General features: G+C 44.0%; 4 protein-coding genes across 6 annotated transcripts in view; 1 reads left to right on the forward strand and 3 right to left on the reverse strand.

Moving 5' to 3' along the window:
- The window catches only part of LOC119373404 (E3 ubiquitin-protein ligase HECTD1), a 338,907-nt gene that overhangs the window by 197,992 nt on the left and 122,397 nt on the right, over nt 1–18,518 (reverse strand). The window lies entirely within an intron of this gene.
- Nucleotides 2,525–18,518, reverse strand: part of LOC119373472 (putative methyltransferase-like protein 7A) — a 168,786-nt gene continuing 152,792 nt past the window's right edge. Inside the window, exon 3 of the transcript XR_007414526.1 lies at nt 2,525–3,420. The gene's annotated coding sequence lies outside the window, so the exon portion shown is untranslated. The remainder of the gene's footprint in view (nt 3,421–18,518) is intronic.
- Nucleotides 4,141–9,027, reverse strand: LOC119373409 (putative methyltransferase-like protein 7A). Its single transcript, XM_037643438.2, has 2 exons — nt 8,176–9,027; nt 4,141–4,454 (listed from the first exon to the last, which is right to left on the reverse strand). The coding sequence occupies exons 1-2, from the start codon at nt 8,704–8,706 to the stop codon at nt 4,143–4,145; spliced, it is 843 nt and encodes a 280-aa protein (XP_037499366.1). The 5' UTR covers nt 8,707–9,027; the 3' UTR covers nt 4,141–4,142.
- LOC119373473 (28S ribosomal protein S2, mitochondrial-like) overlaps nt 9,454–18,518 on the forward strand; it is a 168,613-nt gene continuing 159,548 nt past the window's right edge. For 2 of the 3 annotated variants that reach the window (XM_037643437.2, XM_049411298.1), the window contains exons 1-3: nt 9,454–9,538; nt 9,743–9,841; nt 11,641–11,927. In XM_037643437.2, the coding sequence (XP_037499365.2) occupies nt 9,490–9,538; nt 9,743–9,841; nt 11,641–11,927 (435 nt within the window). In that variant the 5' untranslated portion in view covers nt 9,454–9,489. The remainder of the gene's footprint in view (nt 9,539–9,742; nt 9,842–11,640; nt 11,928–18,518) is intronic. The other variant, XM_049411299.1, reaches the window with a different exon arrangement.

Genomic DNA, 18,518 nt, shown 5'->3' on the forward strand with positions numbered 1-18,518 from the left:
TGATAATTGTAGCTGCCCTCTGAGGACCTAAATAGACGTCCCTGCACCAGCATGGCCATTGTATATGCATAACAACCTAGCCACACCTTCATATGGCTTACTGATCAAATTGGTAAAGCTACGTTCTTCGTGTAAACCAGCGTAGACTAGGAAGAGGCACTTTTGTTGACTGGGGAAAATTCAACATACATCTGTACACTACTGTAATGCCTTTAATTGAAACTGAAGATGGAGCAGCCATTGCCAAATAAGAATTTCAGCCTAAACTGTTGTAAATACTGTCACTGAGGTTTGAGTATGCTGTGCTTCAAATGAGCTAGCTGTGTTTAACGTGTCTGCACAATTAAGGCATCATAAAATTTGGGCATTTATATGAAAACATGAGAAGGCCCTGCAAATGTTTTTCGCACCCTGGGTTTATACGAAAGAAATTAGTGGGAAAGTAAAACAAAGGTCCCTTTCTAAAAAGACAGGGCGTGCAAACACGGACACAAGAAAGAAGTCAGGACACCACAAACCCCTTTGCAGACCTATTCACAAATTTCAACTTTACACACTGGAAGCTGTACGGTGACGTATAGCGTATCATCAGTTGTGTCACCAGCATGGCAAACCATTGTACAGCCCCTACATCTTAGTGCTGCATCTTCAACAATTTTAACTACACAAGCTTGTTATTTCAGTTTTTAAGGATGCGTTTTCAATTAGTATGCTCCCTTCCACGGATGTCTCAACATCTGGTCCAGGAAACATATCTTGCTCAAGCCACGCTGGCCACCTTAAATCTTATCTACAGCGTTGAAACAATTTCGCAGAAAGGTGCACAAACTGCACCTTTAGATCACCACACCAGCTGAAAGTGATCAGTTGACCAAAGATGTGATAATGATTTTGTGACTGATCGAATGTGGGGATGTCCTATTTGAGCATAAAATGGCATATGTGATCACACTTTTGCTGTTTTCGCAATGAAGTTTAAGGTAGGGAATGGAATGTAAAATCAGAATGATTTGAATTCAATTACAGGGAAGTTCAGGCACAGTTGAAGCATGAATTGTGTGATACAAAGTTAAAAGTTCAGTCTGGATAAAAAATTTCAGCTAGACTGTAAGTTTGCATCTAGAAGAGCCAGTTAAATCTGGTTAAATGGTGCATGAAAACCTTTTTGAAAAGGCACCTTGCTTACTAATACACTAAAACAATGCCCATATGAGAATTCAATAGAATACAGTACTTTAGTAGGGCAACTTGAAAACCAAATGCAGAGAAGCACATGACATCTATGAGAAAAGCAATTTGATGCTTCTGAGATGATGCAAAGTTTAATTTTAAAAAATCTCTCAGCTGGCAGGCACACGAGACGGTGTCAAGGTGCTGTTATAACTAGTGCCAGCAGGATTTTGCTCTGAACTTTAGTAACGTCTGATGTGAGCTTCTTCGCAGAGTAGTTAAACGTTTTAATACAAATCTAGAATGTGTGCATCACCAAGCGATTACCGAAGTAACAAATGCCAGCAGCTCTGTTTCGACAGGTACGAGTGTATAGAAAATTCAAGAGTATCAGTGAGATGACTCGCTCGATCAGCTAGGTTTCTGTGATGGATATTCTCTGTACACATACACATGGCCGTGTTCTCAGGCCATGCTACTATGACAGCAACAATCAGAACGAGAGCAGTGGTTACAAAGGTGCACAATAAAAGACGGCTCGCTCTTGAAGTGCGCTTTCCCCTTGCTTCCCAGCCGCTATTTTTTAGCGATGCCATTCACTCGATTCTGTGCTGTTTTTATCACCCACCACTGATGACAGGCTGATCACAGTGATAATGTGGGTAGCAAAAAGCAGGAAAACGAATAGCACTGGGAAGGCATCGCTACAAAACTGCGGCCCCAGCCGCATTTGCTGTTACAAGTGATGATGATGTTGCGATTACAGCAATGGCACAGCACACGGCCACTGTCATCAGTGATATGACTGTAGTTTGCACCGTGCTTGCTTGTGCAAAGTGTCTTGTGTTAGATTAGAACTATCCCGTGAAATCTAGTATCTTGCCAACGCAGAAGTTCATCATTTGTCACTGAAAATTTGAACTCGTTGCCGGATGCTCAAAGCTAAGAACTTCTAAGGAAACAGCAATGTTTTGAAAACGCTAGTTTGGAAAGTCAGCTGTGCCTCTTATGACTGTAGAAAGAATGACAGTGCCAATACTATTGGCAATGTTACCGTATGCCAGGGAGGCGTGTAAAGTACCCTGTTGTCTAATATTTATAGTAACATGACTCGGAAGCTTCAGAGACGCTTCCAAAGCGCTTGAAAAACTCAGGAAACCAAGCAGGTGAAGCTGATAAAGAACCACTGCTCCGAGATAATAAAAGCACATAAAGTGCCACAGGCACGTGTGACATTTCGTGTACAGCCTAAAACAATAGCTCAGTAACAAGTGTACATGCAGAATCTCTCACAGGCTGGCTTCAGTGAAAGCCATGAATGGAACCACGGCTGAGAAAATAGCCAAGACTCAGCAGAATAGTGAACTAAGCAGCAGAATGATATCACTCGATAACTCCACTTGTAATGCACTTTGCTGTCCCAAAGTGAGCTCTAATTTAGCCTATCTGGAACACGACTTTGCCCATTCTTCAATGAGATGGGAGACTTCCCACACATGAAACCTCAACCCACTTCACAGGTTTCACTGTTGCCACGGCAACACAAAGCGAGAAGTTTGACATCTGGCCACTGAACTTAATTACCAATACAATTGATGTCTTTTCTATAGCCTTGCAAACTGAACATCGCAGGCTATGTGCTTGAAGTAGGTTTTTGTCCGCACCAAGGCAGTGCAGCTCACTGGCTGACATGTGACCAACTGAGCAAATCCAATTTCCAGGTGATCTTAGGCTGGTTCATTAGTTTTATGAAAAAAAGAAGACATTCTTGTAAAAAGAAACAACAATCATTTGCAGTTCACAGCCACCGCAGACCCAAATGCTGGTGTAACTGGCTTAATGTTGCCTTGGCAGTTAACTGACTATGTCTCATGTAAAACCTCTGACTAGCTGTGCCAGAAATGCGAAACTGCTGCAACATGAAGCAGCTTCGAAGCTTCGACTTTTTAGAACATTAGTAGATGATAAGGTTACCTGTATGCAAGAACACTGTCAGGCTACCATCTGCTAAATAACCCTGTAGAAGACTGCAATCAGTAAAATTGATTGCCAATCTCTGAAAACTGATTTCCACAATAATAATCATAAAATCATGTGTACAGGAATATCATTAATCCAAATGGTGAGTCCGTGCTGCCCAAGTTTTCATGACATAGATCATAACAATGAAGGTTAATTTATATCTGTTAAAGCATGTATTCGCATGACATTTTCGACTTTTTTCTTTTCCGTTATCTGAAAGTTCAGGACCTTAATTGAAGCCAAAGAAAAACTACCGATATTCATCAAAATGCCTCCAATAAAAAGTCACTACAGTAGCTTTCCACAAACCACTCTTAGCTTCATCGCCCAGGAGTGCCTTGGAATGATGACAGAGAACTTGGTGTTATGATGTCATGGTGGTCTGTCAAGATGTCTTTACGTCATAATAAATATATACTCTAGAAAGCTATATCGAAAGTGGTTCATAGAAAACTATGACAGCAACCTTCTACTAAGAAATGAGAGTGTTTCAAAATGCATATTCTGTTAAACTTCTTTAAATGTCTATTAGTATTCTGTTAAACCCTACAAGCCTACTGATACCAGCACTGTTATTATTTTTGTAGCAATGTTTCTTGCTTCTCTTTGTTTCATTTAAAGTCCACTTATTGTAACTCTTTTGAAGGGTATTTTGTTTATCAATGTTTTTTTGTTTGTTTTTCTGACTTGCAAAATAAGAACACTCAATTTGAATACTTGTATGGCTCTGTTTGAATGAAAAAAATCAATGCTGTATGCAAACATTGTCAAGCCTTCTATGCGTTTTAGTCCGTGCAGTCAGTGCATGATACAAATGTATTTCAATATTACAAAATCAGTCGTATTTCTTGCGTTTTGAGTCTTTTCATATGACGCACAAAAATAAAATGTCAAAAATGTCATGTGAATACACCTTTACGTTCAGATAGCGTGAAACGTTACCCACTCCTCTACATTGCCCGTGTAGTCAGAAATGCGTTGCTCAACTTCATCGGCCTCCTCCGCACAAACTCCCTCTTGGTTGCGATACCCACTAGAACGGGGTTGAGGAAAATGCCGACAAACTTGCTCCGCGCCGAGTACACCTTGCACTGCGACACCGAAGAAAAGTGCGCCGACTTCTGGATGCCGTCATGCAGCTCCTGCGTCAGGCTGCAGCCGTTGAAGAGCCTCCGCCAGAGCGGGTCGATGAGCATCTGCACGTAGCGACGCCAGTCGCCCGGATCGTGCCGCATGTGTTCCACGTAGAAGAACTTGCCGCCCTGCAGTAGGAGGGTCATGCTTATGTGAGAACGAAGGAAGGAGAATTGATCAATGGCTTGTTTTTTCTTTGTTATGTACAACGTAATGAGACCCACAGATAATGAAGCTAAGGCAGGTATAGGAGACATTAGTTGTTGGTTTTAACTGTAGTATAGTAATTATAACATGAATGGAAAGGAATTAAAGTGGTTGCAAGATCATCTTGCAGCAGGTAGGGACCAAACCTACAACCTTTGGACAACGCATCCGATGCTCTACCAACTGAGCTCATTTAATAGTGCATTGGACATGCTACCTGAAGTTTGTAGGTTCAGCTCCTACCAGCAGGAAGTTGTCTTTTCGTCCACTTTAATTTCTTTACATTTTTGTCATAATTACCACATTACAGTTAAAAACTGCAAGTAATGGCCCGATACTTTTCTTGGCTTCAGTGTCTCATAGTTTCATCAGGATGCCTATGTGAGGTCATTCGAATGTTCTTTGCACTAACAAATAAAATTGGGGATGAAAGCAATGCAGCAGAGAGCAACCAAAAGGCCAGGGGAAGTCACCCTGTGATTAAGTCTAATTATAAACTCTGAAATATTGCCCGGCTAAGCCGCACTTCGATTATAAGGCATGCTGTGGCCAGACACTCAGGATTACCCGGGAGTTATTTAACGTGCACATAAATCTAAGTACACAAACATATTAGCATTTCACCCGTATTGTATGCAGCCACTGTAGCCGGGAATCAAACCCGCATCTTGGAGCCCAGCAGCGCAACGCCTCAGTCACTAAGCAGCGGGTGTTCACCACGTGAGGCATACCCAAGGAGGAATGATACAAAGTCGAAGCAAATAACTGCAGCGAAAATCGCGGCCATATTAAGCCAACAGATAATGAAGACAAGGAAAGCATAGGTGAAGTAACATGTAGGGTTCAATTGAAGGCTTTTTCAGAACGAAATAGGAACAGCGTGATTTTTACAAGGGGACACAAAAAACGACACGGAAAAGCACTGACTTTCAATTGGCATTAACTTCAACTGTCAGTTGAAAGTCAGCGCTTGTGTGTGTCATTTTTGTGTCCTCGTGTAAAAATCGCGCTGTTCGTATTTCGTTATGCAAAACCAACTAACCCAAAGCTTAATGTTACTTTTCAGAAGCTTTTTCGTAAGGCCTTCCCTTGATCAGTTTCCCTCTGTTCACTGCAGCCTTCCCATTGACATTAAAAATATGGCATATTGTACAGTCGGCGACAAAGGTAAAGGGGAGTGCAAATATCTCTTAAAATTTGAATATCAAGTTAACTAGTGTCCTATGCAAATTAGTTTTCATATGTAACAGCCCATAATCATGAATCAGAATATTTTTTGAATAGTTTACCAATATTTCAAAACATCAACTGCAACCAAACAAACACAACATTGGTGTGAAAGTACAATAATTTCAATCTCACAGGTGTACCATAGGTAGGGGTGAACAACCGGTGGCGTTTTGGACAGCATCGAACAAGAACCAAAAAGTGGCAGAAGCGAAACGAATATCAAATACTCCTCATATAGTTCTCGAATATCACACAGCTACTCTTGCAATTATGCTCTAGTATTCATAATATCAGCATTAAGACCACAAATGAGGTGTCAGTAACAAATTTTAAGCAGATCATTTGCATCCAGAAAAACTGCTAAGAGAGGCTAAATGATAGTTGTATAGTTGGTAAAGTCCCGCTCCCCAAGAAAAGTACCATGCTGCATTATGTAAGCTAGAAAGTTTTATGCCTATAATATTACCACACAAATGAAATTATCATACTTTACCACCAACTTTGTGTTTAATTATATACCATGCATCTAAAAAATATTCTTGTTTACAAATAATGGCTATTCAAATCAAAGACCAAATCGAATAGGACACAACTCGATTCAATATTCAAAACTTTTCTAATATTCACACACACTTAAATATAGGCCATAAAATGTGAGAGCTTACAAAGTGCAGCAGGCTAGGTCATTTGGGAACCCATACTATACCAACTAAGCTAGGATCATTGGCACTCTTGTTCAATGCACATAATGAATCTGCCTATTTGTTTTGACGCATAACATGTACTATTAATGCTCAAATTATGAATAGTACAACATGAACATAATTTCAGATCATTCGTAAATGCAAACGAATGTCCAAGAACCATTAGAAAATGTATTTGACATTTGGTTTGATTTGCTGCTGCCGTCATCAGATTCATATTGAATTTGGTATAAAAATTCACCACTTGCATAGTGTTTGCAAAGGTTTATGGAACAGGTTCCAAGAAAAATATGTATTTATGCCCTCATGTACAGAACTTCTATATTACTGTGCCACTGCTCTGGTCCCAAGAAGTCAAACTGAATTTGAGGCTGTGGTCAGGCTTCACAAGGATTTATCTTTTTCGCGTATCCTGTTCCCCCGTTAAACTTTTGTTGGTGACTGTGCACTCATGTTTCCTCTACAGCTGCATTGTACAAGTCGCAGCTGTGTAATAAACTTCACAAAGGAAGGAAAAATAATTGAGGGAAGGCCTTGGTATCATCCTTGATGAAGCCTTGTTGGACTTGAGCCTTTTCAACTTAAGAGAAAGAACAATCCTCCTCTCCACTTACCCTTTCTCGCTCAGAACAAAGCACGCCTTCTCCTACACTAATAGCTCTGCGCTGACCACTGATAAGTCAGAGAGGGCAAATGACGTCTTAATGAACAAATGCTGATTTTCCCCACAAACAAGAAGAGCAAAGCGTATGAAATGATGCACCATTTCCGCAACTGCTGTTGTAATGCATCTGGGATCAAGGAAGCCCGTACAGCCTGTCCTCACTTTTGGTTTTCCTTCCTCCATGGTTTGAATGCCATAAGAGAATAATCGTCAACCAACACATATGGCTTGTGCTCATTTAGGAAGATTCCTGTACCATTTGGCAAATATCTCATAGGTCCAATTATAATCACCGACAAATTAGTTAAATTTAAGGCAGATTGACAAGCTCCTAAGAACCGTGAAAATAACGAGCCGGTCGAATAATATTAACAAGAGCAGCTCTCACTCAAGAAGCAGCAATCGACCCACCAAATACGATGTAACAAGCCCAATTACTTTGACAAGCTCCGCTCCTTTAGCTTGTGCTGATGTGCCAACACAACAGGATATTTCGATACAGTTCTTGCAGCTGAATCCCAAACCTGAAACCATACTGTATGTAGCTGGCTGTCTTGATTAATGCTGATCAGCAGCAGCAGTGCATATGTAAGGCTATCAAAGAGGATGTGCAACATAAATAAAATAAAATAACCCCTTTCTACGAATCTAAGCACTGTAATGATGTTAAATTTAAGTCATATTTGTCTACTTTCGTGAGCTTGTAAATATGGACACAGTGAGAGCTGGCACATGAGCTAAACTGACACGTATGTGTATCTCCGTTTTCTTGTCCTGGTACAATCATGCCAATATCTTCAAGGAAAGAAGGGAGGAAAACATATTTGGTTAGCTGCTCCACCAACACTGACACATTGATTACCAAAACACCGAAACAGATGGGCGGATTCTGATGAGAATCAAGATACGGGAAAGCTCATCTTTTCGGCGCTGCCGTCTTATCATCTGAGCGCACACATGTCGGGGTCACCGAACCTGTAAACAGCTACGTATCCCAGGGTTCCTCGCGCCGCATTTCTGCAGTAGTGCTTTCCCGCAACTCACCGGCGCCAACACGCGGGCGATCTCCTTGAGCACGGCGTCCAAATCCTTGACGCCGCAAAGCACGTGCGTGGTGACAACAGCGTCCACGTAGCAACTCTTGACGTTGTTCAGCGAGCCGCCGTTCTGCACGAGAAACATCTCGAGGAGCACGGGAACGCGCGCCAACTTTCGGCGCAGATAAGATGCCGTGAACGGGTTGCTATCCACGGCTACGAGGTGACAGTTCCTCGGGTAGAAGGCGAGATTCGAACCGGAGCCCGCGCCGATCTCGAGTATCCGGATGAGCCCCAGGTTGCGCAGGTACCAGTCGCGAGAGACGATCGACTCGAGCTTGCCGAATAGGATCTCCTTTGCCTCCAGCATGGCACCCGTCTCCCGGTACGACATGTAGTTGGAGAGCCACGCTTGGAACTTGAGGCGTCGCGCGGTGTAGTCTCGCTGGAGCGCGTACCTGAGGCAAACGCTGAGCACGATCAGGGGGAGGAACACGTTGTGAAGCAGGGACGCGAGGACGGAGTCGATCCATGCCATAAAGGAGGCGCGGGCAGCGAAGGCGGTCGTGATCGAGGGATGAGCTCGGTTGGAGGAGAAGGCGACGGCGGTCGGATGATCGCGCGGTGCCGGAACGCGTGACTATCCGCACGCGTTTTCCTTCGCTGGGGTCGCTTCGTCGAAGGCACTAGTCCAAGGTCAAGTTTGAACATGTCGATCGTCGTATCTTCCTCATCCCGCCTTCGTGACTCCACCCATTCGCGCGCTCTTTACCATCGCGGCGCGCTCACCCTCTCCCAATCCTCCGTGGGATGCGACTTTGCCCTCCCCCATTCTCCCGCGCTTTTCTCGCGTTGACTTGTTGCCTTGGAGATAAATGAGTTGGGACACGGAACTTTCGTTTCCGCTTTTACCCGCAGCGCCGTGCGTGCCACTACCACTACGCTACTACGACTGCGTTGCTTCTTTATCACGCACATTTTGGGCAGGTGAAATCTGTCGTACGGAGGTGAACTAGATCGACGTTTTCGAAGTTACCGATTTACCTGGAAAGCTAGGAAACTGTCAGGTCAGAACATGACTTTGCAAAGACACTAGTTTTAAATGAATCTGGAAACAGCTGTAAATAATATTCACCTAGCTAGAAGGTACACAACGAGGTCACACTATATTTATCAAACTGTGATCATCAAAAAATACGCTTATCATCCATGTTTCTAGCTCACTTTATCCATGTTATCATCTCTCAGAAACATGGCGGCCTTGTCTTAGCTTATGTGGGATTGCGTTGTCCCTGCTCTGGCTACTAATGGTTTAAACAAAATGGCGCCCGCCATGCGAGCTAGCATGCGAGCCATCGTGCGCCGCTTCGGTGGGTATATTTGCAGTAAATGTTGTGTGTAAAGGGCAAACTTAGCTTTGACCATAGTAAAATTCGTGTAAAGTGTGCGCCCCGAGCTTTAGAAGGCCCAATAGAGCGCAGAAACTGTAGCTGGGGTTGCATTTGAAGTTTTTGCGCATGTTCGTTCTCCGTGTGTCGGGCATGCTTTCGCCTCATGAACGCTTTGCTTTACAGGTTTGTGCGCGTCTTTGCACAGAAATGTCGTGTCCGCGAGGAATATCAGCACCCACGGTGCACTCAGCCAACAGCCTAGTCCTCAAACGAATGCAGCAGGTGAGAGATTCAGCATGTGCATGCGGTTCCTGTAGTTTTCTCGCACTATGTACGGATACTATGAAACCACACACTTTTGTGCGATCAGCGAAGTTGTTCGGCGAAGTTCTGTGCTACCGAGTTACAACGTTAGCCGCCGCGGTAGTCCATTGCTTACGGTGCTCAGCTGCTGACACGAAAGTCGCGGGTTCGATCCCGGCCCCATCTCGTTGATGGCGAGATGCCAAAGGCCTGTGTACTTAGATTTAGGTAAGCACCACAACTTACTACCATTAAAGTGGCAGCGATGTTACTGAGAAAGGTGTACAAGAGTGCAGCAGTCAAGGGGAAAAACAAACACATTTAGGCAGCAATCCCTTTTAAGTGATTTCCGTTTATCGAGAGTCTACTGCGCACCATAAACCACTTAGCTTTCTATTGCCCGCTCGCACAATGTCCTCTTCTGTGTTTCTTGATCTCGAAGTAACTGCAAAGAGTGTGAGGAGTAGAGTTGTGCGTAACGTGTTACAAGTAATCGATTACTTGTAATCAGTTACATTTTCTTGTAATTTTGTAATATAATCGATTACTTCTTTGAAACTGTAACGTCCTGGATAATGAAATTACATTTTCTTGTAATTGATTACTGGTAATTAATCACTTTTTTCCGAAAATTAAGTTATAATCAGTCTTCTACAGCAGTTCTCATCGCAGCAAATGTGCGACAGTTCTGTTGGGACCACCATTCTGTCGGACAGGGGGTTCCTCACAGGGCCTATTTTTTCAACTTTTGCTTGGCTTATCATCAATGCTTTACCTGAGTGCCAGCAAAAGCGAAACGCAATGCTTCATAGAGGATATGGACACTAGCGTCGAAGCACTACTAAGGTGTTCCTACATTGTAATACCGCCCTTCCCCTCAACGCATGCATTCAGAGAATGTTTAGTGTATCAGCTGACCTCTTAACGAGGAAACGTGGAAGAATCAGTGACGACAGCTCTGAAACAACTCCTGTTGAAACTTAACATATATCAGATATATAGCAACTATATCAGAGAAGCCAGAGTAAGTTTCCCAGCCTTCACGCAAGCCTCCAGCATTCTTCATGCCATGCAAGCCACAGTAGTTCGTTGTAGTTTGAGTAAAGTTGCGTTATTGTGTTATGGCAATAAAATTTTGAAGGAAAGTAATCGATTACATTTCTGCAATTGCTGTTACTTTTCTGGGGCTGTAATTGACCACTATAATACATTAAATGTTAAAGGAAGTAATTGTAATTCGTTTACTTTTTTGTATAACATGTACAAGTCTGGTCAGGAGTTCTTGAACAGGGAATGTTGCTGACACCAGTGCTTTGACAGGCAAACTTGCCCTTGTCAGCACAGGTGAGCTTGTCATCAGTGAGCTGACATCAAGTGAGCTTGTCAAAACGATGGCCAATGAATTCTCATCACTTCAAGCCACTGTCTCGAATTCTCGTCGCCACCTGAACTTCTCTAAGTCGTTCGCTACATGTTCATGCAAGCCAAGCCACAAGCAATATAGTGAGCATTCAATTGTCATCACATATGCCATTCTGCTGGCCAATTCGCAGCTTCCAGTGTGCTTTTGGAGATACTAAGTGGCTCGAGATAAAGCGCTGCCTTTGACCGTGCTTGCTGTAGAACACTATGGTGACGTTGATAAAATAGACATCGCCATGGTGTTTCTACCAGCATCGGTAGAAACACTATGGGGCAGCACTATGTGGGGTAACACTATGGAGTAATGAAGTGACCTATCGACAACCGCTGTTCTCTCATTTTGATCGCTTTCACAGAGCCTGCAACCACCGGCAGTGCATTGCTGGATCCCCTGCAGCACCCCGACTACTTTGGCATCGGCAAGATCCTGTCGATGCGCGAGCTCTTTGACGCGCGCGTCCACTTGGGCCACAAGGAAGGAACTCTGAACGAGCTCATGAAGCCATACTTGTTCGGCTCCAGGCTGGGATACCTCGTAATTGACCTTGAGAAGACCTTTGACCACCTCTTCCGTGCACTCAACTTTGTCGCGCACATTGCCTACCGGGACGGCATCATCTTATTCATCACCAGGCACCAGCAGGTTAGTTGCGCATACCACCGACCTGTCTGTAGGTGCAGACTGTCACCTGAACCCATTTCTAGGGCAGACTGACAGGTGAACCCTTCTCTTGAAGTAGTTCCCTTGGCAGCAACACACTCAGTAGGCACCAGCAAAAGAATAGTTTATTGTAGGTAGCGTAGCTGTTTTTATAAAGTGTGCCTTTGAGCGAGCTATGCGCATTCGTAAAGGCAATGAACGCTCTTTCGATGATGCGACACAGCACTTGATTGCTGTGTTCTTGAGCAGCTACAGGGTTGAAAATGTAGCAGAGTTTCTTTATAATTAAATTTTCTTCAGGAGAGAAATGCCTTCGGTGTAATCGGCATTAGCTCAAACATCCACACTGATATAAGATTTAATTAATTTAATTCCGTAATTACTTTATGGAATTTTTATGGAATTCCGTAATTACTTTATAAATGGAATGTTATTGAGGGAGTATGTACGCGAACAGTGGGCAGTGGTGTGGCGTGAAACTCGCATGCTCTTACATTTAGTAATATTAAGTGTCATGAGCCATTTCTTGCACCATTCATATATTGCATCTAGATCGCGTTGGAGGTTAAGATGATCGGCATGGTTAGTAATCTATTGGTAAACTACGCAGTCATCTGCGAATAGTCGGACTGTTGAGAAAGAAACACAAGAAGGGAGATCATTAATATAAATTAGGAAAAGCAGTGGGCCTAAAACGGACCCTTGTGGTACACCAGAGGTTACAGCGGAATTAGGGGAACAAAAATTGTTAGCTGTCACATACTGGCTACGGTTAGAGAGAAATTCTTTAATCCATGCAAGTACGTTGGGGTCAATATTGAGCTGATTAAGTTTGAAAATTAGTAGTTCATGTGAGACGGTGTCGAATGCTTTAGCGAAATCTAAGTATATGCAGTCAGTATCAAGTTCAAGATCTGCGTTAATAAATAAGTCGTTAGTAAAACACAGCAACTGCGTTTCGCACGAAACTGCTTTACGGAATCCATGCTGATAAATACTAAAGAAGGAATTAGACTCAAGGAAATCTATAAGGTGCGAGTATATTACATGTTCCAAGATTTTTACTGGGATGGATGTTAATGATATCGGACGGTAGTTATTAGGGGAATGTACATCACCAGATTTATGCACAGGGACCACCTTCCCAGCCTTCCAGTCAGATGACAGTGTGGACGTCTGCAATGACTGTTCAAAAAGTTTTGACAATATTAAAGCAGAATAGACTTGTGTACACTTCAACATTTTTGACGAAATACAATCTGGACCAGCCGATGAAGACACTTTCAAATTGGCAATCAGTCTTTCAACACCAACTGCGTCAATGATGATGGGGTCCATTGGCAGGAAATTGGTCCTTGTTAAATGCGGGAATATCGTAGAGGTGCTTCTATGAAAGTGTGCCGCAAATGACTCATTCAGAACATTGCAGCACTCGCTAAGAGCAACTGGGACATTAGACTCGATTAATTGAATTTGTCGCGTTTTCGTTCCGCTGATGATGCTCCAAAACTTACGCGGGTTAAAACGGAGTAGCGAAGGAAGAGTTTTATCAAAAAATTCTTTTTTGGCTTTCGAAAGTGCAGTGCAGAATTCTCTATTAAGTATCTGATAGGATGACCAATGGTCACTTCTGGCTGTTAATTTCGCGCGTCTGAATACCCGCTTCTTTTTATTGCGCATGCGTTTTAACATGTTATTAAACCACGGAGAACGAGGATTTGATGAAACCTTTCTTTTAGGTACAAGCGATCAATAAGTGAGAGCAATTTGTTCTTATATTCTAACCAATTCTGCTCAACTGATCGCTGCTCAAAACCAGCAAAAAAGAAGTAAACAAACAATTGTAATTCTCTGTTCATTCCATCAAAGTCCGCCTTGCTATAGTCTTGGATAACCATGCATTTTTTCTTGACGGAAACCCGTGCTTTTAAAGTGAATTGGATTATACAGTGGTCGCTAATGCCCGGTAGATGGGTTAAAGGCGAAGCTAGGTCAGGTGTAGTGGTAAGTATTAGGTCTAATATGTTAGCGGAAGTGGGAGTAATGCGAGTGGGAAAGTCAACGAGCTGGGTCAAGTTGAAGTCGTGACAAAAAGTGAAAAATTCCTTGCTATCAGCTGAGCTACGCTTTAAAGTAACTGAGTCTCTTTCCCACATGATATCAGGAAAGTTGAAGTCGCCAAGGATGAACAAGGGTGATTTTGGATATCTGACGAACAGCTGATTGATAACATCGTGCAGGTCATTACAGAAGGATGATGATGCAGTTGGTGACCGGTAGCAAACACAAAATATTATTTCACGAGAATCAATGAGCACGCGCACACACACCAGCTCAAGTGAAGATAGAACAGGAATAACATAAGAAGCAAGGTTATCGGCGATCGCGAGCAAGACACCACCACCAGACCGGCAATCACGGTCACATCGGTAAAACTTGTAGCACTTCTCGCAATCCAAGATTTCTTCATTTTTAACTTTTGCGGAAAGCCAAGTCTCCGTCAGGCCAACAATATCAGCGGAGCAGGAATCAATAGCAGAAGACAGTTCAACGCGTTTATTCAGCACGCTCCGTACATTAGAAAAGAAAACAGAGGCGTTTCCTGCGCAGGAATGAGACGGGCGTAGCTATGTTGTGCTTGTATTAACAGAACGTGCAGATACAGTGGCTGCATTGTCCTGTTTATCCAGGGCTCGTGGTGACTGGATTTCGCTAACGCTGTCAGTTTCTGCGCAGTAAACGTACATTTTTTTATTCATGATAAGTTTGTTAACGCGTAGCAAGTACGGTTGCCCAGTCGCCTTCGCAAATTCTGTTAGTTTCCTCCTTGAGTTTCGTGTACTTCTACAAAAGTCTTCGCTAGCTGATATACCAGTTCCTTTGAACTTATGTTTCTGTGCCAAGATAGAATCTCTAGCCTTAGACGACGAAAATTTGATGATAATTGGTCGAACCTTTTTATCGGCGTAAGATCCTAACCTGTGCGCTCTGGAAACTTCTGAGTCAGTAATATGCATGTTAAGGTGACGAGACAATACGTCACGAACAAGGCCTTCGGACTGAGCCCACGTTTCAGTAGGGCTGTCCGGTATACCAAAGAACAATAGGTTCTCTCGTCTGGACCTGTCTTCAAAATCATCCAGCCGGGCATTGAGCGCCTGGCCCTGCATCCTGACAGTTTCAGTGATTAGACGTGGTATATCATTTACTGCTGCAGAACCGTCAAATGATTCAACGAAAGCTTCAACCGCTGATAATCTTTCTGTTAGATGAGTGACAGTCTGTGCTAATGCCTCCTGTTTTGTCTTTAGGTCGGCAAGAACTTCCATTAGCTCACCATGGCGGTGATCACCTTTTTCAGACAGCTTAGCGATGGCGTCTAGTATTTCTTTGTTAGTATTTGCAGGGCCAGGGTTGACCTCAACGTCTCCGCAACACAATAACAGCTTTGTGACAAGCACACATTCGCACAGGCACTCAAATATGACACTTGGGCACGGTAGGAGCAGCAGACAGACGTTGTTGGTCCGCTTACAGTAGAGAGAAGGAGGTTTACTAACCTGCACAAAAAGCAAAATCGGATGGCTGAGCGACCGCATCGTTGCCGCTCCACCGTGCCCACTGAAGGAACAGAGGAATTCCGTGGTCTTTATATCTTCTAGTGTCGCTGTAGTCGCCCACAGTGTTGTCGACCGGCTGACGATGGAAGTAATGTCGCCGTTGAAACAGGGCTGATGACACAGGTGCGTATCAATGCAGATCGGGGCCGTCAGCAACACCGGTGAGGAGCAGTTGGTAACCGCTAGATCCGCACGTTGTAGCCACGTTCCAAATTGGGCGATAAACTGCACAAAAAGCAAAATCGGATGGCTGAGCGACCGCATCGTTGCCGCTCCACCGTGCCCACTGATCTGTTACCATCTGTTCAAAATTATAAATATCTTGGTGTTCATATATCTTCTAATCTTTCATGGAATATGCACGTAGAATATGTGAGTAACAATGCTAACCGCATGCTTGGTTACCTGCGTCGAAATTTTTCCTCTGCCCCATCGTCCATCAAGCTAACACTGTACAAAACATTGGTAAGATCAAAATTAGAATACGCATGCGCCATATGGGACTCAACTCATGCCATTCTCATTCAAACTCTCGAAGCCATTCAAAATCGCGCAGCGCGTTTCATCTTATCGAATTATTCACGTCATTCCAGTGTCACATCCATGAAGAACACCCTAAACTTGCCTGACCTTTCGTTGCGCCGCAGATTGTCTCGCCTTAACCTTTTTCACAAAATCTATCACTACAACAGCTATTTGAAGGACGCCCTATTTCATCCACCTCGTTTCATATCACCGAGGACTGATCATCGCTATAAGGTGGGCCTACCATCCTGTCGCACCAGACTGTGCAATGACTCGTTTATTCCTAGGACAAGCGCCGCCTGGAACCGCCTTCCCGCCTCCATCGCCTGCATAACGGACGAAAAAGATTTCAAGCTCGCCGTACAAGATGCCCTGTAACTTCTTTCTTTTTTGTTTTTTTTTCTTTTTTTTTGTTAACTGCACTTGTAAATGTTTTCCCCACTCCTTTCTGTAGTGCCTTCGGGCCTTGAAAGTATCTTTAATAAATAAATAAATAAATAAATAAATGTGTTTGTTAAAAATGTTCAGCTGTGCAACTATAAAATAATTTTAGCAAACAAATGTGTCATTCGACTCTCGTGTTGATGTTGCTTACCACAGAGCCAGCCTCTCAATAATGACCACCGGCAGTGCAAGCTAAATTTCTCTGCTTCACAGGGAAGTGGATCTGTATGAATTGCTGATAATTCAAGCTCATGGGTTCGAAACAGCGCGTAAAGTATGAGGACACAGAAAGTAAGACAGGACCAGGCGCTGAACTGCCAACAATGCTTTTTATTTGTGCGAACACGAATAAATAGGCTTTTCACATGAGAGGAGGGGGAGTGATATTGAAAAACGCATGCGCCCAACCCTATACAACGCATGAAATTAACGGTGCAGATAGCTAATCTCTTTGTCTGTTAACGCTATCGAAGGTGAACCGACACATGCTGACCCAACGTTATGCATTTCGTAGACTTCATAGATTTTTCGGGCTCGGGAATCTCGGTAACTGCGAACGATGCGCGTCTGCTGGAAATCGGGGCTACACCTCCACCTAGCGCAATGGATTGCCAAGTTGCTGCCGGTCTTCGCTCCAAGATTGCTGGCGTGTTCTCGTAGGTGGTCATTCACACACCGGCCGGTCTGACCGATGTACAATTCCTCCACAGGACGTCGGGATCTCGTACACCACTCCTGTTTTGCAGGGAACAAACCGAGTTGCATGTTTCTTCTGGCATGCGGGTTTCTCAGAGCTTGCCGCATTCACTCGCTTGCAGAGAGAGCTTAGTTTTATAGGCGCCGAGTAAACCACTCTTACTCCCGCTCGCCCAGCCGCTTTTTTCACCCGGTGGGACACGCCATGCAGGTAGGGGATGATGGAAACTTTGGCCTTGTCAACTTGCGGTGGGGCTTCTTTTCCTTGCGACCTAGATTCGCGTAGCACCACTTCTGCCAGTCCTACCAGGAACGGTTCTGGAAAGCCAGCCGTTGCCAACCTTTCCACTTGAAGGGCGCAACTTGAAGCGACTTGATGGGGACAGGAACGGCCTAGGGCATTCCTCATGGCGGTCAAGGTGATGGCGCGTTTTACGAGCTTCAAATGATGAGAAGGAAATGGCAGTAGGCCTTTCTTCGATCGCGGGGTATAAATCCAGCAGGTATGCCGGTCGTCCAGGTGAATCGTGAGGTCAAGGAAGCGTAGTTTTTTGCCTTCAGGCAGCTCCTTAGTGAAGGAAAGTCCAGGGAAGTTAGTGCAGAAGCTGCTGTAAATCTTGTCTGCCGTGATGCTGGCTTCATCCGGCTTCGCGTCAAATAAAACAAGGAAGTCATCAACAAAGCGAAAAATCTTCACCCACCGTATCGTCGTTAGGCTTTCCTCCAAGCGTATGTCGTACCTTGCCAAGAGCAAGTCGCTTAGGATGGGGGCAATACACGATCCTATGCACACGCCCTCTTTTTGCACATAGTATCGCCCTTCCTGTCTTACGACCGTGTTGCTGAGGTAAAAGAATAGAAGTTCTAAAAACCTGGTTACACTGGTGCCGACGGCGTTTTGAAAACGTACTGGACCGTGCTTCTCGATCTCTTCTTGTAAGGTATCAGTGAGAGCAGCCTGAGGTAACGAGTAATACAGGTCTTTGATGTCCATCGAGAATGCTTGCACTCCTTGAGGGCAAGACTGCTGCAGAAAGTTTGACACTTCGGAGGGCCTTCGAACGATGAACGGGTCTTTGACTTCTAACAACGAAAGACCCTTCTGCAGGTACTGACCTAAGCTTCGCTGCCAAGTGCCAACTTCAGAGACAATCACTCGAAAAGGGTTACCCTCTTTGTGCGTCTTCACGGTGAAGAATGCGGATAGGCACAGCTCTTTGGAGCCTTTGAGCGAAGCTGACAGTTTGGAAAGGCCAGAATCAACGCACGCTTTGAGAGCCTCCTTCTT

Source organism: Rhipicephalus sanguineus, chromosome 11 (assembly GCF_013339695.2).
Source record: "Rhipicephalus sanguineus isolate Rsan-2018 chromosome 11, BIME_Rsan_1.4, whole genome shotgun sequence".
Taxonomy (NCBI): Eukaryota; Metazoa; Arthropoda; class Arachnida; order Ixodida; family Ixodidae; genus Rhipicephalus; species Rhipicephalus sanguineus.

Coding starts and splice junctions, on each gene's coding strand:
- LOC119373409 (XM_037643438.2), bottom strand. CDS start 8,706: ATGGCATGGATCGACTCCGTCCTCGCGTCCCTGCTTCACAACGTGTTC. Junction 4,455..8,175: donor TCGCCCGCGTGTTGGCGCCG/GTGAGTTGCGGG, acceptor CTCCTACTGCAG/GGCGGCAAGTTCTTCTACGT.